A 26,213-nucleotide genomic window follows, 5' to 3' on the forward strand; every position below is an offset into this window, starting at 1 on the left:
GGCAAACACGGAAGCCGTTCTGCACGGAGTCGGACTCGGATTGGTGGAGGGTCGTGTCAATCTCCCGGGTTCTCGCTTCTCATTGGGTGTGGGGAGAGAAGCTTCCTGATTGGCTGCGTCTCGCCGGAAGAGCTGCGCTGTCGTTGAAAACAGGAACATGAGCAGCGCTGTGTGCGGAGGAGAGGGACGGAGAGACCTGGGTAAGGTATTCGTGTAAATCAGTCACCGGACAAGTGTGAATTTCAGTGCCAGTGCTGCAGAGACATCTAGATAAATATGCAATCATATTAGTACTGTTTATGCATCTTCATATTACAAAATCCCCGTATTGTTCAGCTGCTCCATATCTGAACGCATTGTTTCCAGTGGCACGCACCTTGTATGCAACTGTGAGTTATTTGTTATCTATATTCCACTTAGTTCTGCAAATTATAAAAGCAACGTGTCATTTTAAACCTGATTTGTGTTTTGATTGTTATTAATTCCGTGACAGTGATGGCATCCCCCAGGAGTCTGGATGCATTAAGGTTTTGTTTTCACATGTTTCAGATATGTCTGTTTCAGTCACAGAAAATAACTGCCTACATGTTTAGCTGCTTTGAAGCCTTAGTTTGTCAGACATGTTTTTCCTACTGCACACATAAATAGGCTACAGCTAAGGTTCAGATGCTGAATTATGTTTCCCTATGACAGCTGGTCTTGGCTTGGCTGTCACATTGTTAGGGCTTGCAGATAATATTGCCTTGAGCTGTGCTGTGCAGCTGAAGTGATGCAACCTTTGGTGGCCAGTGCTGAATGCTAAATGTGTTATTTTTTGGTGTTACAGTTTTGGACGCAATTGTGAAGAGTTGGAGGCAATGCAGAGGAGACACAGTAGCATCACTGATGGGCTACCACCTGAAAGGTTCATTATAGAAATGGGATATTTCTGAGTTAAAATTCTGTCTTCAGCCAATCCCTTTCAGTATATAAATGGGCAAATATCTCACCTTTTTATGATTTATGTAATAGATGTTAAAAGTAGCTTAAATAGCTTTGAATACTTCAGTTGCTCTGACAGGTCAGTATAATTTAATCCCACACTGGAATTATGTTTCTCCGTCCTATTGCCCACTCACTTAGGACGAGGAGTCAGACTGTTGGCTCAGAGAACAGCCTGGATGAAGGGGGGGTTTTTGAATGCCTGAAACCAGAAGCCCCCTCCCCGCAGCAGCTTTTCTCTGGCCTGGTGGGGGTCCCCTCAGGAAATGTGACGGCCGCCCCCTTCCAGGCGGCAGGCCTTGTCCTGGGGTCCCCACCGGAAGTTTTCATTCAGATGACTTCGTCTGCCAGGGAGGAAGGGCCTCTTCGCCCGGAGAGCACGCCGTACCTGCCCCGCCAACCCCAGCACCACCACCACCACCACCACTACCACCAGCCGCCTTCGCACCGCTCCTCCCTGCTGCATGCCGCTGCCACGGATCGCCACGGGAATGGGGAGGACAGCTCGGAGGACCCCTCCACTCCTGCCCCTGCCCTGTCCGAGCTCCGCGCAGTCATATCCTGGCTTCAGAAAGGCTTCCCCTTCATCCTCATTCTGCTGGCTAAAGTCTGCTTCCAGCACAAACTGGGTAAGGTGTAGGCCAACAGGTCAGCAAGGTGTTTGTGGAACCATATGGGTGTAAAAGCTCAGCTGGCACTAATAACTGAAAGCCCTGCAGCCCTTGAAATATGGATTTAATGAACCCATGCTTTTGAGTTTTCTTAAAGTATTATTCTCCACAGGAATTGCTGTGTGTATTGGGATGGCAAGTACTTTTGCCTGTGCAAATTCGACTGTGATACACCAAGTATCCCTACGGGTAAGGCAAGTTTCACACTTACGAACTACTCTCTATCTCCCCTCCAAAAAAGGCTTGGTAATCTTTTGATAATGGTTTTCACCAAAAAAGCAAGTGCAAACCTTATTGTGGAAACCACAGTGTCAAAGAGGTCGTTGTTCTGCAGTATAGGAAGGCAAGAGATGATGAGACAGATGAGAGGTTCTGTACTTCTGTTCTGGGGTGGGAAAGGAAAGCAAGATTGAGAGGCTTGATTTAAAAGTGAAGTCTGTGCAGATTTATATGATATCCTGTGTTTTATAAATAACTATCTATATATATATATATATATATATATATAATATATAATGTTTGATCACATTTCCTGTTTGTGCATCAGGAGAAGAGATCTGTGTTCGTTACCTTCTGGATTCTGACTTTCCTTGCTGGGAACACTGTGTATCTCTACTACTCGTTTAGCGCGGAGGAGTTATACAACAGGTACAGTTAGTAAGCAAAGGTCCCGACACTGTTCACATAAACGATTTTACACAATTGTACAACCATCTGACTGGTCACAATTGAGGTGTGGAGATCTTTTGAGAAACTGCCTTGAATTCAATTTCACATTCCTTAGAGATTAAAGCTATTAATAATGTATTTATATACAATATTGATCTACATAGCTTGAACCTAATAAACCATTATGAAAATCCATACATCTGCATATATCAATTACTTTAAATGTACATTTTATTTTAAATGTACATAGACATTTTCATAATTATTTTAAGCTATCGTTTTAACATTTGTGTCTTTATGGTTTTTTGTTTTCTTCAGGTTTCTTTTGCATCGTTTACACCGCTTGTCTTGTGAGTACTTTTTTTGCGACTCATTTTTCTTTTAAGCATTTCACCATCTCGTATTTTATTTGCCTTTAATTTGGACTCAAGTTGAAAGTGTGAGTTTCCTCAAGCTTCCTGGAGAATAAAGTAATAACTATACTCTGGGTATAGTACGGCAGCTCTCGAGAAATTCTCTTGATTTGTTATGTAAGGTTAGACTAATGTTATTTAGAAAGTAAAAACACTGCTGGTGTGACTCCAGATAATTAACCACTGTCAAAACACTTTTTTTAATTCGTTTTTTTGCGTTTCAGCTTGATATTTATGAAGCCCAACCTTGACAGCTTTGATTTCTTCGATTTGATCTGGGTGGTTGGCGTCACCGATTTTGTCCTCAAGTTCTTTACGATTGGCCTGAAGTGCTTCATTCTTGTCCTGCCCAGAATTTTCCTTGCTTTCAAATCCAGGGTAAGACGTTTTGTATTTACGTAAGCATTAAACCAAGATGGATGGGTTGCTTAATTAGTGCATCATAAATCATTCTCCTGCTCCCTAATGTCTGAAGCGGTGCCTTTTCCCTGATTACTTCTGCACCGCGGCGCTGTTTAACAGTTATATTAATAAATAAAAATGTGTTTTGATCCTGTTCTCCCACACTGAGGTCCTGGAGTTCTCGGTAGCGGTTGTAAACAGGCCAATCGGCACACAGGCACACCGAGCCAGCTCGAGTCTGCTGCTGTCACTGACCTCATTTCCCCTGGGAGAAGGGTGAAGTCACTGCTCCCAGTAAAAGGCGATGCTCGTGAAAGCCATTACTGCTGTCTGTCCCAGACCGCCCCTGTCAGCTGGGACACTTCTCTGTCCACCGTCCCCAAACTGTGTCCTGAATCAAACCCAAGTGGCCTGATTTCAGTTTATGAAGTAATGTCTGATTTTAACCATTTTATTTAGTTGGGGAAAAAAAAAAGTCCCATCAGTTTCTCATCTAACTCTGTTTTCTTAATTGTTCTATTTTATTAATCGACACTTTTTCTGGAATTTATCTCATAACACATGTTTAAGTTTTTGGTATCGTTAATGGCAATGAACACATAAACCCACGTCATTGAAACATTGTTCCGTTTGAGCTACTGGATGCATAACTGCAATAACAGGTCTGGCTAAAGTCCAATTTGTGTGTAAAAAAAAAAAATCCCCCATGAAATCAGAAAAGCTGCTTGTTGGACAAAAGGGAAGATAAATTGCCACCTTTTCAAGGTTTGCACCCCTGTCTCACTGTGAGCAGGGCCCCTGGGAAGGTGATTAATCCTTGTCAGGTAAAATGCATGAATTAATTTAACAGACTGAGATGCCGGGCCCCACTGAGAATCCGCAGTTGGTGTTGTGTGGCCCAGTGGGTTTACCCGGTTTATGCCTCTCTCTGCTCTCTGCCTCCCTGAACTTTGTATGTGGAGCTTTCCATGACTGAGAGAATCATGATTGAACTGCAATGTGTCTGTGAAAGTTAAATCCGCTGTCTTTAAAACCAAACCAATAAAAAAAAAAAAAAAAAACCTCTGCGATATTCGAGCTCCATGCAGCCACAGAATCGCGTGGGGAGCAGGTGGAGAGACATCTCTGCCAGTTTACTAGCAGTGCAGATAATTTGCCACCATCGTACCCGCCGCCATAAAACATTGGCCCGTCGCCACGCCATGCTGGAGCCTGGTCTCGTCAGATCTTGGGGACTAAGCAAGGCTTGGCTGCCGAGCGAGAGCTTGGAAGGGGGCACTTCTGAAGAAAATCATGTGCTACAGCAAGTCGCGTGGCTATTATTCTCTCACCGAGGCTGAAATGATGGCTCTCGTATGCCTTTATTGGAGGCTGTACTCCCTGAGTCGCTGTCACTAAAGCCAACTGGAGGGTATATTTTAAGAACTGTCCATTTTTGTGCTGTTAAACCTCAGTCACACTCTCTGTATTGCGGTTCCATGTCTATTATTGTCTTGTGCTCTTCGGTAAGGGTGTCGGCTGAGAAATAAATGATTGCTGTCCTTCAGGGTAAATTCTACCTGGTGATTGAGGAACTGAGCCAGCTGTTTCGAGCCCTGGTCCCCATCCAGCTGTGGTACAAATACATCATCGGCGAAGACCCTTCCAACAGTTATCTCCTGGGGGGAGTGCTTATTATACTCTACAGTTTGTGCAAGGTAAACCCAAATTGGAGTATTAAGCATATGTTTAACTCTGGAGTGAAATGGGCAACAGTGTTTTGCACATACCTTACTGTGCCTCTTTGTTTTGTAGTCCTTTGATATTTGTGGGCGAATCGGAGCAATAAGGAAAGCTATCAAGATGCTGTGCAGTTCCCAGGTGACGATGTTTGTTCTTAATTACATATTTATATAAAGACGTGTAACAAGGAATTAAAGTGAGGTTGTAAAGTGATCTGCTGTTGATGTTCACTGGTCAGTGGCAGTGTATTGTTGGTGCCCTTTCATTCCATTCTGTTTTAGTTTTTTGGTACTGGATTGTTCTTGGTCCGTTCCTGACAGAGTTACGGGGTGCGGGCCAGCAGCCAGCAGTGCAGCGAGGCTGGGGACGTCTGTGCCATTTGCCAGGCGGAGTTCAGGGAGCCGGTGGCCCTGATGTGTCAGGTAAGACGAGAACTCGGGGCTTATTCTCACAGGCTTTAGTTAGTTAAAGTAGTGGAAATATCACAGAGAAGAGCTAATCTGTGCATAAAGCAGCCGTAGCCCAAAATGAAATGTTTTGACTAGGTGAGTTGGAATTTGTTCCGTGTGTGTGGGTGATTTTTATTTTTTACTTCTTCCCCTGCCCTCCTGCTCTTCCTCCTCGCCCTATGCGCGTGGCGTGGTCAGCATGTGTTCTGCGAGGAGTGCGTGTGCCTGTGGTTTGAGCGGGAGCGGACCTGCCCCCTGTGCCGCTCGGCCATCATCGAGACCCTGCGCTGCTGGAGGGACGGCACCACCTCGGCTCACTTCCAGGTCTACTAATCCTGCAGCAGAGGAGGGCTGGCAATCAAGTCTAGGGCAGACTCGGCCATTAAAACATGATCTTCCTTCCCCCTTATGCTGGCTTTTTTTAAAGACAGTGTAGTGCATATATCTTAACCCTTTAACCGCCATCCATTGATGCCGGCAGAACGATTCCTTTTCCAATTCCAGTTCCAGATTCTTTTCGAATAGATGTGTTTGTTCCCCCTCTATACCAAGAAGATGAAGGGTTAACATCCATACATAGATTCAGGGCCATCTTTGTTCATGTTCCCTCCATTTTAAAATATTTTCTTGCAGTATTAATGCGTGTGGTTGGCAGATGACCTTGCATTTTAAACACGCTGCAGTGTGGAAAGATTGTGATCAGTTTCTAAGAACACTGTCTCTGTGTAAAATTAATATTGAGGCCCCTCACACACATGTTGCTGGCCTTTTTTGAGGAGCGAAAAGGACATTTCATGTTAAGTGTTCAAAAAGGTTATAACACAAAAAGCAACTTAATTTTGCTGTAGGGATTTGAGTTCGGAATTTTAATGTTATGGTATAGCAAGCGCTCTAAGATTTAAACATCAGATAGCGCCCTCTAGTGTAAGTCTGTCTGAACTGCATATATACTGATTTCCCACGAACTAATTAATAATTTAGATATGCAATATGGTTTTATTAGATTTAGTTTTTTGTCAACTTGCTTTTGTTGTTTTTGTTAGTGCTGATTCTGTACTGAAAATAAAGCCCTAAATATGACCAGAATTATATGTTCTGATTTAATCCTTATATATGTTGCTTATTTGTTGTGGAAATTAGTAAAAGAAACACAATTATTTGGAAACTCTTTATTTTCCAAAGGTGTACAAAATTCACAAGAGAATTCTCAATATTTCGGTCACATCTCAAGTAGAATGATTATAAAAGCACACAGTTTCACAGCTGCAATGAAAATCACAATTCTGCAGTTATACAAAAACGTGGTAGCTTATGTAAACAGTAGTCACATGCCCTGACCCCAGATTCTGCACATCTTCCTTCCAGTAAGAACTCGCAGACTGAACAAAAGTCTCTAAAGTAACACTTTGAAAAGGTCTGAAAAAATAGATCTGTCAATTACCATCCTGTCAGTGGTCAAAATCACGGTTACGAAGCTATAATGTATGATTTTCATTTAAGACACTCTACTTCATATCACTTAAGAAAAGATTTGTTTGCTTAAAAATGACAACCCATTTCTGTTTAGGAGTCATAGACTTTTAGTAACTAAACACAGTAACAAGATCAAAGCATTTGGTAACAATCCTGAATTGCCATATTTAAAACCATGTTATTGTATCTCAATGAAATTTAAATTCAACAAGTATTTACCCTTACACAGTTAACTTGAATGTATTGATCTGAAAGTAGTATTTTACCCAAATTATATTTTTATGCAAAGAGCATAGTAATTAAGGCACCCAATGCAAACAACAAACACGACCATCAACACCTAAAAAGTCTATTTAACAGCATATGAGATTGGAACTGGAGATGTATTTGCATAAATCCGTAACCTGCAAGATTATGAATCATATTTAAATTCCATATAAAGCACCTAAATCAGTTTGCTGGTTTGTGAATTTCATGTATCTCCAAATTAAGCTGTTAGTGGTTTAATCAAATCTTTCAAACCGTGTTGATCAATAGCACCTGCATTTCAATATATCTTAAGACGTTCTAATATATATATATATATATATATATATATATATATATATATATATATATATATAAATAAGTTACATGCTTTTAGTTTGAAATACATTTTCACAGCCTTAACGTTTACTTATTTTTCTAGAAATAAATTAATACAGAATCGTATCCGTTAAATTGGGATACTAGACAAAGTTATTATATATAATTAAAATGGTTTAAATACTCCTTCAAAAGCACATCTGTGGTTGTAATAATCATATTTATAATTGGGTTTTCCAGATCCAAAACATTTCTGCATTTTTGCTGGACTGGGGCAGTCGTTAAAGAGAAGCGCACTGTGAGAAGAGCTGACCCCGAAATATCACCAGATTTCTTTCAATGGAAAAAGAACTGAACAGTCCACCGTCAACCACTGACCAACTTCTTCAATATTCCCCCACTTCTACGCGCTCCTTAATAATGATCATTTCCTTAAATTTGGTCCTTGCTGGCATAAGTTTCTCCAGTGCAAATATAGATACATAGGAAACTGTCCTCTTTGCTTCCAGGCGTTCTTGCTCAGCAACATCTATAAAGCAAACGAATAGGTGTCATATGCAAGATGCAAACATGTGCGAAATCAGACTGGAACACATCTTAACAGTCCGCATCTTAAATGTGGTTTTACATACGCGATTTGTTCTTCTCATGGTTAATGGTACTTGTTGATCTGGTTTAAGTGACTGAATCGCTATCTTTAGCGATGACTGCGCAGTGCAGGTGTGTCCCCGGCGGCGGTGACCTCACCTGCGGCCTCACCTGCCCGTCCGGCGCCGCGCACTGTCGCCTACAGGTGTCGCCGTCCGAGCAGCAGCGCGGCGGCGGCGGCGAGGTGCACCGCGGCGCACACGGCGCACAAGCCGCGGAGGAGCGCCTTCCTGCTGCCCGGCGCGTCCTTGCCGGAGCCGCTTTCTTTAGTTCTGTGTCTTTTCTCCAGCTGGTCCCCGATCCACCTGAGCCGGGCGGCCAGCAGCTGCGCGCCGGAGCAGGGCTCGCTTCCCGGGGCGGCGGTGGAGGCGCACGCCGCGGGCGCAGCCGCATCCGCTGGGAGACACATGCTTTGTGCGCGCAGTGCGGTGTGTGTGCTTCCCCCTCCGTCACGCTGTGTGTGGAAAGCGGTCCCTTTAGCCTGGGAGATGAAATCTTTAGTGTGTTTGTTTCTCAGCGCTGTATTATTTATTAAAGTGTCACATGATGGGGTTTACATCATCTTTTCCCAAAAGAGAAAGGTAACCATTAACTCTTGATGCGCTCGACAGGACTAACTAGCCTTCAGTCATCAAGGCAGGTGTGCTCTGAAGCGCAGCGACGCACTTCCATACTAATGCATATACACACATACTATACATACATACATACATATATACAAACTTGAGGGATAAAAATATGTATGATGTCAACTGCGATTACATGTATACAATTGTTTAATTACACACATACATAATATGCACGACTTTAAAAAGCTGCCATTACACAAATGCATTGCATTAGTACATACATTCAATATTTTATCATATTTAACACATTTGCTTAAACAATGTGGATTTTTCATGTTTTTGAATTCCGCTTGATTTTATTAGATTGTATTATGTGTTCATTTAAAATAATAATAATAATAATAATAATAAAAAAAACTTGTCCTTGTTCGATCATCACGTTTGTCACATTTTGTGTAATTTTCAATATTTTTGATGTCGAAGTCATTATGCACCATACTTTTAAATGCCTCTTATTTAAACACATAGACAAGTAAAGCGAATGAGTATATTCTGTAATAATATGTCTATTGGTTAATAACTATAATAATTGACCTTATTTTCCTAATACTTCGGCTAACAAATCTTACGATGCATGTCAATGACTTATTTGTGCACAAACGAATGCATGTTGCTTCTCCTTAAATATGGGTAAAATAATCGGCTCTATTTATACATGCATAGATATCAAATACAGCATTATTGTAATTAATTTCCAACAAGGGCTCCCATATTCCCATAATAATGCAAGAGTTGAACTGTACTATTTCTGCCCGTAGTTAAAGTTTCGGTGTCTTTATTTGCGGAAAAAATAACCTGAAATAAATCAGCTATGCGGGTCCAGGTCCCCGGTTTGGCGGAACACTCGTTTCCCGCCGGTGTTGCGCAGTCGGACTGTTGTTGTTGCGGGACGGTCGCTGACAGAGCCGCGGACCCAGCTGTGTCTTGCGCTCACCATGTCCACTTTTGTGGACACATAGACATGCTGTTGTCCTCGGTCAACTGAAATGGCAGACGATGATCTCCAGACGTTTAGAGAGCGATGGCAGCAAGAGCTGGGCCAGAATAAGACGAGGCGTGAACACGATGGAGGCGCCGGGGATGAAGCTGGGAAATGCTCACACGGGTCACCGGCTTCTCCGGGAAGGACGACCAGTGGGTCTGTGGTCAGAGAGGACAGAGACACTGTCATCCCCCACCACGAAGAGCAGGGGACAGGTAACCGTGAGGCGCAGGGGACATCTCAGGCCTGGAGAGATATAGACAACCAGGACGCGGGGAAGGGTTTTCACGACAGTGTGTCCTCACCTGTGTGTGCCGGAAAGCAAAGCCCTGGGACAAGTAACTCAGACACATGGGTGCCCCAAACTTGTAAAAACACTGAAGCAAATACCCCCTCATCTCCGCCTGAAACGCACTGCAGTCAGGGGCCACTGCCGGGCCGCCCGCCGGAGTACGTGTCCATCGCGCAGGGGCTGCTGGACGGGAGGACCAGTCCTCTGCTGGGCAGGATGCAGGTGGAGAGGACGCGGAGGAAGAGACAGCTGGACAGTGCTGCAAAGACACAGCCCAGGTCTGATCAGCAGGCGCCACTGCACAAAGTCAATCGGAAAGGCACATTACTGGACCAATTAATACAGGACTTGGTAATTATTATTATTGTTATTAGCAGTGCTAGTGTTTATGTATGTGTTTTAGAATCTGATGCCACGTCTGTTTAAAAGTGCATTTGGATAAATACACCAGCATGCCACTGCTGTCAGGAATAATGTCTTCTGTTCTCACCGCCAGAATGAAATCAATGACATCCCTTTCTTTGACGTGGAGCTGCCCTATGAGCTGGCATTGCAGATATTCCAGTACCTCAGCAGGACAGACCTCGGACACTGTGCTCAGGTAGACGGATTACATGACGAGATGGATGGACATCCAACCGAACATTTCTGTTGTGGTCATGGAAATGAATAGCACCACCCTTTATTTCTTTTGTTAGGACATCAGGAATCAGTCACTGGGCTTCTCTGGAGAAACAGAAAAGCCAGTAAATAATCACTTTAGTAAAATGTGCATTAAAGAAATGTTGTATTCTCGTTCCTGGCCAAAATAATAGCCTCCATTGCTTTATTTAAATGGTTCTTTGAATCTCTAAAGTTTGTAATATATTGGAAGCCAAATGTAATTGATTTTCAAATGTGAAGGGCTAACAATGCATGGGTACACTGGAGCATAAGGAAGCTGGTTCTCGTCTCCTTTAGGTGAGCAGGACGTGGAAAGTCCTTGCTGAAGATGAGGTTTTGTGGTACAGACTGTGCCTAAGAGAGGGTTACCTCACCGGGGCAAGCGTCTCTGATTCCCCCTGCTGGAAGGGCACTTTGCGAGATTGCAGGAAGATGGAAGATACGCTGAGATACAACTGGAAGGTACCAATGTAAAGTTATGTATTCGACATAGAAATGCACAGTAACAGCTGTGGGTCCAGGTTAGCCTTGGGACCAAGAAGAAAGGGTGAACTTGACCATATCCTAATTTAATTCTGTGCTTTGTGTTTGTCATGGTCTGTTTGCCTGCAGAACCGTGTTGGTGCCATCAGCCACTTGCAGTATGAGCTGGGCAAGGTGCTTTGTGATGTCAGCTCTTGTGATGGCCTTGTTATAGCTGGGTAAGACATACACCACAAAAATCCTTTTCTGCCAGCATTTCAGTTTCAGAACATTCACACCTTCTCATCTAACATCTCATTCCAAAAGCATGGGCATCAATATGGAGTTGGTCCCCCCTTTGCTTTTATAACAGTTTCCACTCTTCTGGGAAGGCTTTCCACTAGATGTTGGAAGACTTGGCATCGCGCATGGTGATCTTGGGCTTGTGTGCGGCTGCTCGGCCATGGAAACCCATCTCATGAAGCTCCCGACGAACAGTCCTTGTGCTGACGTTGCTTCCAGAGGCAGTTTGGAACTCGGTATTGATTGTTGCAACCGAGGACGGGCGATTTTTACGAGCATCGTGCTTCAGAGCTTAATATGAGCTTGTGCGTCCTACCACTTCGCGGCTGAGCTGTTGTTGCTCCTAGACGTTTCCACTTCACAATAACAGCACTTACAGTTCACCAGGGCAGAAATTTTACAAACTGACCAAAATGACTGCCACATTGAAAGTCAGAGCTCTTCAGCCAATGTTTGTGTATGGAGATTTCATGGCTTTGTGCTTGATTTTATACACCTGTCAGCAATGGGTGTGGCTGAAATAGCCGAATCCACTAATTAGAAGGGGTGTCCACATACTTTGGCCATGTAACATACATCTCTTTACATATTGTAATAGTGAAAGGGCATGAATAATCTGATATTTATAAAACATAATCTTGATAACAATGAGCCTAATATTTTCAAACGATGTAATGGGAATTAGAGCAGTTTAATATATTTCCTATTGCACCCAGCTGCTTTTATCTGTGTTTGTATTTGGGCAGGAGACATTTATTTTTGCATTCTGCATGTTCTTTAGATGAATAGCTAAATGTTTTTATCAGCTACTACCAGTTGCAGGCTAATTGATCTGAATCTACCGCTTCCTGATCTATCGATGATGAGGTTTCCATTGCTTCTGAATGTATTAAATATTTAACTGATATCCCTCCTGAACAGCGAAGCGAAGCAATTTTGCCGTTTTAATAGAGCAATAAGTGGCATGACCCGGTGTGTATTAAAGCAAGATAAATGGAAACAATTATACAGATCAGGGGAAAAACTTAAGCACACTGTCTTCGCTCCTTCCCATTATTGATCGCAAGTGAGGTAACCCCTCAACTCGCACCAAATGGCAGGGGCAGTGAAGACTTGACCTCTTCAACAAGTCTCATAACCACTCTATCAAGCGTTTTCCCCCTAGAGACCAGCTTGATTAAATTCTCGTATATCAGACTGCAAACATGGGGCTTTATTACTTAGAGGAGGTGTCGAGCCAGCCAGGAATTGGGCTCTTTTGTAAGTGTGAGTGCCCCCTTATAATGAGGTGATGGTAACAGACGCTTCTATCTTAATCGGGAGGAATTTGTCGTTTGTTTTGTGTTCTTTTGTTTTCCACAACTGCTGAAAAATAACATTTTGCTCGGAACAAGTGCGTTTGAGATAAAACCTTATCTGGTGGAAAAGTGTTGACACGCACAGTTAAGGGTGCTTTTGCTGAAGTTAGAACAACACGTATCACTTCGAATGAGCTACTGATACCAGGGTTTCGGCTGACTTCAGTGTAAGTGTGTAAGAAAAGGGGATCTAACGAGATTAAAGATTAAGTTGCACCACATCATTGCCTGTAAGTAAGAAGGCTGCAAACTAGGTTAATTAACGTAGGTGAATTGTAATTCAATGATACCATGTGATAGATTATTTATTTATTTATTTATTCCTTTAATTTATTAGTTATTCTTGAGAAAGAGAAAGACTGAACCCAGGCTCCCGCTTTCTTTTGCAAATCCTCTTATTGTGGTGGATGGCACATATACACAAAGCAGTCACAGCAGCAACACTTATGGTACAAAAGCCTGTGAATGTAGTGCTGAGAGAAGTCAACAAAAGGGATCAGCTGGCAGCCCCCGCTTCCTGCCTGCTCCAGCAACCCAGCTCTGATTTTGAGTAAAGTCCAGGAGGCGTCCTTCCGAGCTGTAAGCATCTGGCAGAGAGGTAGCTTGTTACAGGCCTACTGTGTGGGCCTCAGCTGCTAGCTGGTCGTAGTAAAAGCTTTTACATGCAGCTCCATGCAAACACACACACACACACTCACACTCACTCACTCATACACAATGCATTATCTCACTGTTTTATTTTCACTTCTGTATTCCTTTCTTATTCTTCCTTAAATGTATTTTTCCTAATTTCTGTGGAAACTGTAATCCTTTGTCTAATCTGATCCTAAATGGATGAGTTATTTTTATCCCACCGTCCCCCCCCCACCCCACAGGATCTCTTTTTCTGATTGCTTCATAATAAGTAATTGTCATGTGGCATTTTTCAAAAGTGTAGTATTGAGGGAATATGTGCTTGGGGCAACACACTGGGAATACACAGAGGATTGCAGTCCATCTTTAGGGAGACCTTTCTTTAAACTGGGCATGACATGAGTGCGTATATATACATTTAAAAAAACAAAAAAAAAAGTTCTTACTTGACACACACAACAATCAGAGCCTTGAATTAGTGAAAAGTTTTAGAAAAACAAAATGTTTACAAATGTATGGTTTGACAAACACTGTAGGAAGGAAGGCGCTGAACATCTACTTCGTCTTCCAAAATGTACATATTGAAGACAGCTATTGAGCGTGGGATTGTGAGTAATGGCTGTTTACGCGGTTTGGTTTTTAGGTACACTTCAGGTGATGTCAGACTCTGGGACACTTTGAACTGGGACGCCGCGGCCACCTACTTGCAGCCCAGTCACGTCAGTATGGGAACAGCACTGAGACCACACATTAGCCACGTCCGACTGAATGAAACGGTGGCGGTGGCGGCCTATGAGGATGGTGAGAGAGTGGGGGGGCAGAGCTGAAATCAGAACGCTCATTTATAGCTCTGTATTTTAAATAGAGGCTTAGAAACAATCTGCATGACTTTAAAAACTCGTTAGCCAACTCTGCTTTGCAATTATCATTGATAGTTTGCTATTAAGGTACAAATTATTAGGTTTTCCCGGAGAAAACACTCCGGGGTTGATTTCGGTCTTCTGACAGGTTTCTGTGGTAACCAATAACCTTTTTAGTCTACTACAGTAGTCTCAAATTATGTGTGGGGCTTGATAAATAGACAGTCTCTCTGTGCAAATGTGGCGATCGTGCAGAATGCGTGGGGACTTCTGTTACCCCGTACATGTGCTGGCTGAAAGCAGATGCTGTGTCTGACTTCCTGTCGACATTACTACTTTAAAAATTAAAAGTGCTGGACGTGGCAAAGTTGTGTATAATTACAGATGCCGTTTCTTGCCATTTAACCAGCGAAGCGCTACGGTTTAGGCTTGCGATTATGTCATTCACTCCTTTCCAGAGTTAGATTTGTACTAATCCAAATGTGTTTGGCATATCTCTGTGGAACAATAATTTACCTTAAGAGTAATTAGTGTAATTGCCATGAACTGCTTTTGGCATCTTCCCATTCGAGGCGTCAGTTTCCCAGTTGGGCAGTTTTTTTTCCCTCCGAGTTCATTGTGATGGAAATTAAATTGCACTTAAGGACATCTGCATAACCACTAATCTCTAATTCTCAAAGAAGTGCATGGGCAAATTGAAGTAGTCACCCATATGGGAGGGCAGACCGAATGTTTGTTCGCCAAATTGATATTTTATCTTTTTTTTGCTCTCTCTCACGTGATCATCTTCAAACACTTTCTGTGGTATGAAGATTTTCAGAGTATTTATCCTTTTGCATAAGCAGTATCAATGTAGTGTATGGTTACCCAGACAAATATAACTTTTGCCACGTGTGTCATGTGACCCCTCTCACCTCGGACATTGCTCGGCCCATCTCTCATAGTTTAAAAACACTCCTCTCTTAAGCCTAGCTATTAACCTTTGCTAGCTTCTGAGGGTTAAGTGTTGACTACCAGATAGTTATGGATTATAGGGGAGTGCTGCTTTAATGCACTTCTTATCGATCACTAACATTGGGGAGATGTATTTTTCCTCTCTCCCCTCATTTTGCCTTTGGGGACACAAAACAAAGAGTGGCGCTTTATGTCAACAACTCTACCGCGGCGGGAAACCTCATTAAATATTGAGAGGAAAGCTGTAAAGTAAGCCACAGCTCGTTGTTTGTAACGGCTTTTCCCTCACGGTCTCTTCCCAGGCAGCGTTTCCCTCAATTACAGCGCCCTTTTTGCCACTTTTCTTCTCCTCAATAATGCATGCAACTCATTACTTGTGTTAAGTTCTGTTTACTTGACAATTGTTGCATGGTGTATTGCTTTAAGTAATACTGTCTGGTCACATTAGGACAACTTTACATTTTCAATCTTGTCGTTTATGATTTGTTTGGTCAATCGGTTTAAGTTTTGAGGACATGCTTTTGGAGGCAGTGCAGATTATGAGGATATCTTGTGAGGAAAGAGAGACTTACAGCAAACCCGATTAGGACAGCTTAATGTCAGTGCTGTAGGACTGTATTCATTGAAAGAAACATGCTATGGTCTTTACTGAACTGCATTAATTTTCCTTTGAGCATCATATAATGCAGGCTCAGTGTATGAGGTCATCTGTTTTTGTATGTTTGTCTATCTATCTATCTGTCTGTCTGTTTTTTTTATGGGAGTAAGAACAATATCTACATCTGCCTTCCACTTTTCTCTGTACTGTTTATACTCTGTGTCATAGGCCAGACACTTAAATTGGCCTAAATCAGGTTATAATCTAGGTCTTGGCCAGATTGTTGTTGTGATATGATGTAGGCCAACTTTAAATTGAACCTTTTGGTAATTTTAATCTGATTTCATTATGATCATAATCACACTACAACACTACAATCTAAACCTAGATCTGACTTCAACCCTAACCTGAGGCTATAATGCAAATTTTAATCTGATGATGTTGTGGCCGCCTTCGGGGGCATTTGCGGTGTCCACAGGCATGGTGGATGTGTGGAGCACGGAGGCTGGGCAGCAGCCCATACACCACTATCAGCACCTGCAGAGGGTACAAGCGCTAGCCTTGGGGGCAGAGGGCGCTGCTGTGGTAACAGCATCGGGCACGCAAGTCCGCGTGGACGGCCCCGTCGATAAGGGCTACTGGAGCAAGCTGTGTCAAGTGGAGCTTCAGAAGCCGGTGAGTGAGCTTTGTGCTGGAGCTCTGTGCAGACTTTCTCTCTTGTTGTTTGTTTGTTCTTCACCCATAATGTGAGAAGAGCCTCCAAGTGAGGAGTACTGGGGAATTCTGTTTCTCAACATTTCTGTATTATTCTGTGTAATGTTGTTGCCGGTTAACCCTGCGTCTCCCGGCAGGTTGAGTTTCTCCAGCTGGTTCCTGAGACGGAGGGGGTGCTGACTGTGGCCTCCGCGTGTGAGACCGTGCATCTGCTGAGGCCAGAGCAGGCTCCCTCGGTCCTGCACTGTGTCTATGGGCACCCTGTCACCTGCCTCGATGTGTCCTGCTCTCAGGCAGCCCTGGGGGTGAAGAGCCGTGGGTGGGCCATGAACGATGGCAACAAGGTGAGCTTACAAACAAAGCCAGAGGAAATCCCCTGGGGTTCCCCACTCACTGGCCCTTTGGGCAGGCCCCCACTGAGACCGGGTTAAAATAGCTCGGTTAACTAGGCTCATTACATCTCCCACAACCCCAAACTTCTGCGAAACTCACTTTATTTGTTTTGTGTTCTATATTTGTAAGCCATTTAATTATGAGGTATTGTTTTACAGCCACCATACCCAAACCTGAAATAGTGTGTGTTTAGTGTGTGTGTGAGAGAGAGAGCTAGAAACCTGTGCTAGAAGGATTGTATGATTTATTTATTTTCAACAATGTCAGGGTGAATGCAGGTTTTAAATATGTTAATACATATCAGTATACCGTTGTGAGGCTGTGAAACAGTCCTGCTTGAAATGGAAACGTATTTCAGGTCTGTTATTAAACCTGACTGCATAACTGCCTATGTATTGCTGTAATAGATTTTTAAGAATGATTGACCAATTACCGTGCTCTTAAATAAATTGTATTTTAATTGAATGAATATTAAGACCCTAATAAAAACAGACACCCCTGCAACAGTGACAGGCCTGCAGCGAGACAGTCCGTCATTTATGCTATTCGCCTGTGCCGCTGAGGTTCACCTCTTAAGTAAGACGCACGCACAGCTACTAATCAGATGGATGGTGCGCGAGGGCACCAGATGGCTGCTCTCGGCATTAGACAATGCCTTGGCACCGCTCACACAGTGACATCACATCAATTACTCATTTTCTCATTACTGCTGGTTGGACTGTAATTTCAGTGCATGCAAATGAGGAAGAGACTTGCAAAAGAAGTTGGTGAAGGTAGTCAACTTTTCTGTGCAATCGCCAAGATCAAATGAGGTCATTTTTATCAACTCGAGTGATCTTTTTTTAATGGTTATATTCCCAGCACCTATTTAAATGCAGAGGTCTGAAACTTACACTCACACAAAAACAGTCTTACTATGTCTGTGCGTGTCAAGTTTGTATTTACAGTATGTATTTTTACAATTAATTAGTCATGTTCTCCTTCACTGCAATATATTTACATAACTCTGTAATTGCTGCCACCTTTATTCTCACTAATTAAAGCACCTGTGAAAGACAGAAAATTCATGGCAAACAACCACAATGTATTTTGCAGGCTGTCGACTGCCTTCACAATGTGTGAGGGGGGGGGGGGAAAGGTGCTAATTAGAAAATTAGAAAGAATCACGTGATATATAATGTTTTTACAGTGCTTAATGACTATAAACGTCCTTTAAATATGGAAAAAAAATATAAGCCGAGTACTAAATGTTTTTTGGGGAAATATCTAGCTATATCTCAGACATGGTCTTTGATGCATCTGCAGTAGAAAAACATTCACAAGCTTCCATGTGGCTTTTTCCTTTGAGTTGACAAGCTTTTGGTGTCAGTTCTCCAGTGGGCAGAAACGCTGGCTGGCGTCACATTTCTAAACTGTACAATGTAAGTGCTGGCTTGTCACACCCTGCCTCCAGAAGGGCCGCCTGGCTCTGCCACGTGAGGGCCAGTACAGCATTACCTGATGCTGAATCTCTGCACAGCAGTCGTTACGGTGCTGGGCTGGGATGTTCAGTAGAGTCCCCTGGTCTTAATTATGGCTTTATCCTTGCCGTAATACCTCAAGGACTGTGCACCTGGTCAGCGGGCAGTAGCCTAGTTTTGAAAGCTGTAATTGAAGAAGTTGTTGGCAGCCAAAGGGAATCAAAGGATGAGGAAAAAAACTAAAAATAGAGCTGTGTTCAGGTAGAGGTTTGAAAAATTGTGTCGTTGGCTGTCTGTCGTAAATTTTACCAGGCGTTTTTTGGAGCCACTGCTGTCGTGGAAATTGATGAGATGTCTCTGGGTCAGGGTGCGATTTTTGGCATCCATTTAATATTTCTTTCAAAACTTGTAGTTTTGCCAAGGATTGCTTCCTTCTGTACACCTGGATGAAAAGGGGTGAATATTTGTATTCAACCAATGCCCATGCAAGCATGTAAAACATAATCTAAATAGGAATTTGAGACTGAATGAGTTAAAGTAAATAACAAAAACTAAAACAATCTGGACATATATGTAATTTTAGCCACTTATTAAGAAAAGGGGGAAGCAAAACAAAATCCTGCCGAGAGATCGGCATAATCATTTTATAGAGTCATTTGGCATCAGTTGGTATTTGTCTACATTGTATGTTGGATGGGAATAACCTCTTTGGTCCCAAAGTACCAGTAAATCATCTTAAATGCTTTACAAATTGAACATGGTTACATTTATTTAAATAATACCATTTGGAACCTGTATAGGTTGTTTCAATCCACCTCCTTCATCCTATGATGATTCACTGCCCCCCCCAAAAAAAGAGATTTCTGTAACCAAGACTCATCAGGCAACCATTTACAACTTCTGTCAGAGACTTGGCGAGCTTTGAGCCATCACACAATTAAAGCTGTCTGGCCCAAATACGGGAGATAAAACATCTGGCAGATAATCAAAACTTACATCATACAAAATGTAAGCTGGTTCTTTTTTTATTTATTTCTATTGAGTTTTGAATTATTCATCCATTTTCAGGGTTCTGCTGTACCAAGCTGCTGTAGTCTAGTGCCTACCTTCCCTTCTTAAACACTTATGTTTCATTTCCAGTGTATTCCTGTCAAGAATGCTTTTTCAAATGTTTTTAAAGCCTGTCTTAATGCATTACCAAGTAGGAGATTACTGACAAAGCCATACTGTCATACAATATATATTGCATCCGGAAAGTATTCACAGTTTTCCACATTTTGTTGTTACAGCCTTATTCCAAAATGGATTAAATTCATTATTTTCCTAAAAATTCTACAAACAATACCCCATAATGACAACGTGAAAGAAGTTTGTTTGAAATCTTTGCAAATGTATTAAAAATAAAAAACAAAAAAAGCACATGTACATAAGTATTCACAGCCTTTGCCATGACAAAATTGAGCATCCTGTTTTCACTGATCATCCTTGAGATGTTTCTACAACTTGATTGGAGTCCACCTGGGGAAAATTCAGTTGATTGGACATGATTTGGAAAGGCACACTCCTGTCTATATAAGGTCCCACAGTTAACAGTGCATGTCAGAGCACAAACCAAGCCATGAAGTCCAAGGAATTGTCCTCCAAGACAGGATTGTATCGAGGCACAGATCTGGAGAAGGGTACAGAAAAATTTCTGCAGCATTGAAGGTCCCAATGAGCACAGTGGCCTCCATCATCCATAAGTGGAAGAAGTTTAGAACCACCAGGACTCTTCCTAGAGCTGGCCACCCGGGCAAACTGAGCGATCAGGGGAGAAGGGCCTTAGTCAGGGAGGTGACCAAGAACCCGATGGTCACTCTGACAGAGCTCCAGCGTGTCTCTGTGGAGAGAGGAGAACCTTCCAGAAGAACAACCATCTCTGCAGCACTCCACCAATCAGGCCTGTATGGTAGAGTGGCCAGACGGAAGCCATTCCTCAGTAAAAGGCACATGACAGCCTGCCTGGAGTTTGCCAAAAGGCACCTGAAGGACTCGCAGACCATGAGAAACAAAGATTGAACTCTTTGGCCTGAATGGCAAGCGTCATGTCTGGAGGAAACCAGGCACCGCTCATCACCTGGCCAATACCATCCCTACAGTGAAGCATGGTGGTGGCAGCATCATGCTGTGGGGATTTCTTTCAGCAGCAGGAACTGGGAGACTAGTCAGGATCGAGGGAAAGATGAATGCAGCAATGTACAGAGACATCCTTGATGAAAACCTGCTCCAGAGCACTCTGGACCTCAGACTGGGGCGAAGGTTCATCTTCCAACAGGGCAACGACCCTAAGCACACAGCCAAGATAACAAAGGAGTGGCTACAGGACAACTCTGTGAATGTCCTTGAGTGGCCCAGCCAGAGCCCAGACTTGAACCCGATTGAACATCTCTGGAGAGATCTGAAAATGGCTGTGCACCGACACTCCCCATCCAACCTGATGGAGCTTGAGAGGTCCTGCAAAGAAGAATGGGAGAAACTGCCCAAAAATAGGTGTGCCAAGCTTGTAGCATCATATTCAAAAAGACTTGGCTGTAATTTGTGCCAAAGGTGCTTCAACAAAGTATTGAGCAAAGGCTGTGAATACTTTTGTACATGTGCTTTTTTGGTTTTTTATTTTTAATAAATTTGCAAAGATTTCAAACAAACTTCTTTCACATTGTCATTATGGGGTATTGTTTGTAGAATTTTGAGGAAAATAATGAATTTAATCAATTTTGGAATAAGGCTGTAACATAACAAAATGTGGAAAAAGTGAAGCGCTTTGAATACTTTCCGGATGCACTGTAGGTTTCCAAATGAGTTTTTAAATTATTATTATTAATTTTGTGTAGACTACGATGTGAAAATCTAAATAGGATGAGGTGCCATTTTGGGCTAGGTAGGATTTCCTAACCACCATTAAACTACTAAATACCTTGGTAGCGAAAGGAATCAGTCATACTTTTCTCAATGGTGGGATGGGAATAGAAAGGTCTTCAAAATTGTAGTATAGGGTGTCCAGGTTAATATGGAGTAATAGTGAATCGGGAACCATTCATCATTTCATAGGCAAGTACTCCTTTTCATAACGGCTTATTTCCTGTCAGTGTGGAAATGCATTAGATTTTTGTATTGCGGTTTCTGAAAAAGTTTCCTTCAGGGCAGATTGTGCTAGCATTGAAGTTTTGAGTCATGGGACCCATGACCACCTTTTAAACAGCGGAGCTTCATGGTGGGCAATCCCTGAATGTCTTAAATCAATTAATAAAGCAGCCCCACCTCACGAGCAGCGGAGTTAGGGAGACAGAGGGTGAGGGGGATTTGTAAAGTGTTTTCCGAGGCCTGCGAGCTCAGATGGATAATGCGTTGGTAATTCTCTGCAGGCTTTTAACTCACTATACTCTTGCCCGAAATCTGTAGGGATCTGTAATGGCGTGAATTATTCATTCGTTTAGAGGCCTTTGGAAACTGAGACTCTTTAGGTATCTGCTGGAGTCTGCAACTGCAGAATCCAACTTGAATCGGTGTCATTGTCACCATAGCGGTCTCAGTTAAAGTTGGTTTCACGCGCTTTGTTCAAATAAAGATTATTTTGCTAAATATGCCATATGGACCAAGAAACAGTCTTTGTTCTGAGGAGAAAACCCAAATAGTCAGTGGCCGTTAGTCTGCAGTTAATGACCTAATTATACTAGAACATTACCTACAAAAGCTGGATTTGTATACATCCACAGGCCTATTTTATTCTTTATTTTATTATAAATTTAAAGTGATACAAATGACATTTCCCTTTCAGATCCAGGTGTACAGTTTACACACGGGTCAGGCAGTGCTGTCAATGGGGAATTCTGCGGGAGATTTTACTTGTGTCAACCTGAGAGACAGTCCTAGTAACCTGCTGGTATCTGGCAACAAAGACAGGAGGTAAGAGCATAAGATAACTTTTATATTGAAGAAAGAAGCTCACTTCTCTGGGTAATTCAGTGTGATTATTGAGAAGCTACACCGATGCTTTAATTGATAAACAAACCAGTCTTAAAGAGAAGCATTTCTTTGGGGTGGGGGAACTGTTTTTAAATATCTATATCATGCTGAAAACATCTTTACCTACCCAAATCTCCTCAGGAAAACAGACTAGAATAGTCTCTGTGCCATCCGGTCCCCGATTTTGGCATCACATGAAAGTGCAAATTTGTATTCCCCGTGAATCATCACAGATTGAAGGAGATGGATTGAAACAAGGCCAATGCAGTTTTTGTGTGTGTGTGTGTGTTTTTTGTTTTTGTTTTATTAAAGGGATTGTAAATATGTTTGGGTTTTAAAACTACAAACACACAAAACCCTGTTGCGGCACATTGCAATTCAAAGTGCCACTTGACTCACTCAGGTACTTGAAACTGCTGCGTGGACGGTTTATGTAATTCTCTTTCGATATCCGCGGGCATCTGTGAGAAGACAAAGAATCATTGGAACTCGCAGTTTTCTGTACGGCTGCCCACCGTTCCCAGCGCTGAACTGCGAACGCCCCCAACATCTGCAGCTCGGGACTGCGGAGAGAAAGACCTCTCATCTGCACCAGTGGCTGGCTACTGAACACTGTTTGGCAGGAAGTAGCTTGGCATGCCCTGGAAATTAAACTCCTGCCGTGATTTCCTGAATTCATCAGATCTTTAATAGATAGCCAGATTTGGAGGCCAAGTGTCTGTGGACAGCGACGGCCCTTTTTAAATGGACCCCCCAGCTTCCCGCACCATGAGCGACAAAATATCAAACTCCCCCACCAAAGTCCATTTCCCTAATTAGATAGTTTGTGTGTGCAGAGTTGGAGGCTGCTTAGGCCAGGCCATTTGGACACTTTGCTTTGCTCTTCGGCCAAGAGAAAAAAGACAAGGGGAAAGGAAGGAACAACTCTGGCCTTGCATTAGCATGGACAAAGGCCAAGGACTGAGGCATTGCTTTCTTTTTCACCCCCGATTGTTTTGGGAGTTTCCAGAAAGCAAATTAAGGAGTGACTCCCTTGATAAGGCTGTACATTTGGGAGTCTGGATGCTTCTGCCAAGGGAGAATCTGAACAAACAAGGGCACTTGCTGGGCACTGAGGAGCACAGGGATGGTTCAATGGCTCAGTGTGGATAGAAGACAAAAGTATTTTTCTGCAGTCTAAAGCTGTGTTGCAAATATTAATTCTACTTCACATTGGCTGATATATATTTTTGGTACCATCTTAACCCCTACTAACCCTTGCTTGGGAGCCATTAGTTGTCTTCACTCAAGGTTGCTACACTTACTACACTACTATGTATGTCATTGTTCAATGTTTATCTTCCAAAACTAAGTGACAAAAACCTCCCAAGAAAAGCTATCCACTGCATCTTCTACAGAACAGTTAATGATTTAATCCAAAGTGGATCATTTAATGCCTGCTCTATAGTCATGTTTTGCTCAAATATCAGATTGATGGCAGGAACACTGTGCCAAGATCTTTTTAATCCCCTCCTTAAAAGCCCTTTCTCTTGCAGAATAATGTTGTCCCTTTACAGCCAGATACAAAACCACCTACTTCCTTTCATTAACGCATCAGCCAGATCTTGCTTTTCATTTCTATATGTTCCTTTCAAAGTTAAGTCTTTCGGAAGTTGCCGGACACTATCAGTTGCTTTCTCAGACCGTGATTAGCAATCTTGGATTACTCCATCTAAAACAGCATTGGGTAATCCAAGACTAGTGCTAATCTGGGCCCTAAATGTATGTAGTCATCCCCCAGCTTCATGGTTTCCTCATAAACATTTACGAGAGCAGATGCAAGAATTACAACTTACAAGTAGTAGGCATTTTTGTAATAAGTGGAGTACCTCTTTATTGAAACTACGGGATTATTTATGAGTCTGTAGAGGTTTGAGTCACACAGGACATTGCACACTTCTGCGTTTATTGCAAAATATTGTGACAGGCAATACTACAAATTAAATCCTGAGTTTGTATCTTTTCTCTTCCACAGAATTCTATGCATTGATGTATCTTGTATTCATTTTGTGCACATTGTTGTTTTTTATAAACCTTTAATAAATGTTGAAAGCAAACCATGTATGTAATGCCATAAAGCAGGGGAAATTATGACTGACATTACAGACTCTAAAGAGCACAGTAATAAGTAATTTAATTTCCTATCTAAAAGGAAGCATAAAAAAAAACCTGCCTGAAATAATGTGCATCCATTTCTTTTGTTTTCAGGTTAAGAGAGGATATTTGATTGTAAATATAAAAGCTTTCTTTAAATCTGCACCAGAAAACTTCATCTACTGTTTCTGAAGTAAAACAATGTGTTTTTTGTATCACTAACCAGTTGGTTACAAAGAAGGAGACTTTAAATGAACTGACCAAAGTCACAGCTACTGACTTGGTGTTTTAACTGGTTTTCTCCTCCTTCGTTGTGTGTGCAGAGTGCGGGTGTTTGACCTGCGCACTGGCAGTCAGGTGACCTCCCTGTACGCCCATCACCTGGGGGTGTCCGCTGTGCAGGCAGACGACTGGAAGATTGTAAGTGGGGGGGAGGAAGGACTGGTCTGCGTGTGGGAGATGAGGATGGGAGCCAAGCTGTGGGAGATGCACAACAGGTACGAACATATTTCAAATTGACTTTTTTTGTGGGACTGAAGATCAGTATTCTATGTTGTCCTGCTTCCCTCATGGTTGGTTTTTGATTGGTCGTTGGCTTTTCCTCCCAGACACCCTGTCCGTCATATTCGTTTCCGCACCAGCACACTGATCACAGCCAACGTGCCGGACGAGAAGTCTCCTCGAGGGGCTTGCATCACTGACGATGACCTGACCGCACACCGCAGGTACCTGTGGATTCATTCAACCTCTCTCTGTGCTTTGCTGTGGTGTTTACCAATTTTGCATGTCTGTCAAGAACATGCGCTGGCAAATGTGGCTACGATTGTCAGCTTTCAGTATAAAATGATCAAAAGTTCGCTCTCTTTGATTAAAGGCATTTTAAAACTGACTCTGTCCCACAGCGATCTCCAGCTCATTAATCAGCCTCTCGTTTCGCAGGCACAGAGGGGTCATCTACTTATACGACTTCTCAGTTGACACCTCCGCTTCAGAAAACGTCCTGCCCATCTGCCGCTCGGACTACGTCGAGTCCACGGGCTACAACTACAACATCGGGCTGGCGGTGCCGTATGACGTGCTGGCAGGAGCCAAGCCCGCGCTGTGAGAACCCAGAGGAACCCAGTTAGAACAGGAACTTTGCAAACTTAATATCGACTTCACAATTCCAAATCGGGAACTCCAATGCTTCAAAAAAGGATGCTGCATAGACTGAAACACAAACATGATTTTATGTAAAAACCTTTTTTAAAACGTCCTTTTATTTATACATCACTTTTCTTTTAATATCCACGATTAGCCTTTCTTTTTAGACCAAATGCAGGACTTCTATAATGAAAGGCTATGTCATCAAACCTGTTTGTGTTGGACTTTGGTCTTTGGATGTTTAAAAACCACACTAGCTCATCAACGGAAGTACAGCAGTTCTGCCCTGGACAGTATTTTTTTATGTTATTATAGATATGTATAATTAAATAGATGCAGTCAAAGGAAAACACACATTTTGTTGTGAATTTTTATTTCACTAGACTTTTTCCATTTACAAGTGTTCATTTTAAGGAAATAATCTACTGTGAATATATATATATATATATATATATATATATATATATATATATATATATATATATATAATCTGCTTCATTACTTAAGCTATGCATTACTTCAGTCAGCTTTTCAGTGACTGTTTCTGTTCATTGGTTATCTTGCACAGTGCTTAGTGCTTAGCATTGCTGATATGAGACACGTGGTATATAAAGTTTTACG

General features: G+C 42.4%; 2 protein-coding genes across 3 annotated transcripts; both read left to right on the forward strand.

Annotated features, from left to right (window-relative positions):
* Positions 1–6,387, forward strand: rnft2 (ring finger protein, transmembrane 2). 2 transcript variants are annotated; one of them, XM_066689723.1, is made up of 10 exons: positions 1–200; positions 827–904; positions 1,123–1,610; positions 1,765–1,841; positions 2,200–2,300; positions 2,959–3,112; positions 4,684–4,833; positions 4,931–4,996; positions 5,179–5,280; positions 5,506–6,387. In XM_066689723.1, the coding sequence occupies exons 2-10, from the start codon at positions 858–860 to the stop codon at positions 5,638–5,640; spliced, it is 1,320 nt and encodes a 439-aa protein (XP_066545820.1). In that variant the 5' UTR covers positions 1–200; positions 827–857; the 3' UTR covers positions 5,641–6,387. The 2 variants fall into 2 exon arrangements, with proteins under 2 accessions (XP_066545820.1, XP_066545819.1); XM_066689722.1 differs by lacking the exon at positions 1–200 and adding an exon at positions 221–389.
* A 2,491-nt stretch (positions 6,388–8,878) lies between these two features.
* On the forward strand, positions 8,879–25,944 carry fbxw8 (F-box and WD repeat domain containing 8). Its single transcript, XM_066689721.1, has 11 exons — positions 8,879–10,267; positions 10,413–10,517; positions 10,877–11,041; positions 11,192–11,280; positions 13,979–14,136; positions 16,226–16,422; positions 16,599–16,805; positions 22,129–22,256; positions 24,773–24,946; positions 25,058–25,174; positions 25,389–25,944. Exons 1-11 carry the CDS (start codon positions 9,629–9,631, stop codon positions 25,552–25,554), a joined length of 2,145 nt encoding a protein of 714 aa, XP_066545818.1. The 5' UTR covers positions 8,879–9,628; the 3' UTR covers positions 25,555–25,944.
* The last annotated feature ends 269 nt before the right edge of the window (positions 25,945–26,213 follow it).

This window comes from Amia ocellicauda, chromosome 17, assembly GCF_036373705.1.
Source record: "Amia ocellicauda isolate fAmiCal2 chromosome 17, fAmiCal2.hap1, whole genome shotgun sequence".
Classification (NCBI taxonomy): domain Eukaryota; kingdom Metazoa; phylum Chordata; class Actinopteri; order Amiiformes; family Amiidae; genus Amia; species Amia ocellicauda.

Excerpts from the sequence above, each read along its gene's own strand:
- rnft2 (XM_066689722.1), top strand. Across the intron at positions 4,834-4,930 it reads TACTCTACAGTTTGTGCAAG|TCCTTTGATATTTGTGGGCG; the intron begins GTAAACCCAAAT and ends TTTGTTTTGTAG. Across the intron at positions 5,281-5,505 it reads CGGTGGCCCTGATGTGTCAG|CATGTGTTCTGCGAGGAGTG; the intron begins GTAAGACGAGAA and ends TGGCGTGGTCAG.
- fbxw8 (XM_066689721.1), top strand. The coding sequence starts at position 9,629 with ATGGCAGACGATGATCTCCAGACGTTTAGAGAGCGATGGCAGCAAGAG. Across the intron at positions 16,806-22,128 it reads CCATGAACGATGGCAACAAG|ATCCAGGTGTACAGTTTACA; the intron begins GTGAGCTTACAA and ends TTTCCCTTTCAG. Across the intron at positions 22,257-24,772 it reads TCTGGCAACAAAGACAGGAG|AGTGCGGGTGTTTGACCTGC; the intron begins GTAAGAGCATAA and ends TTGTGTGTGCAG.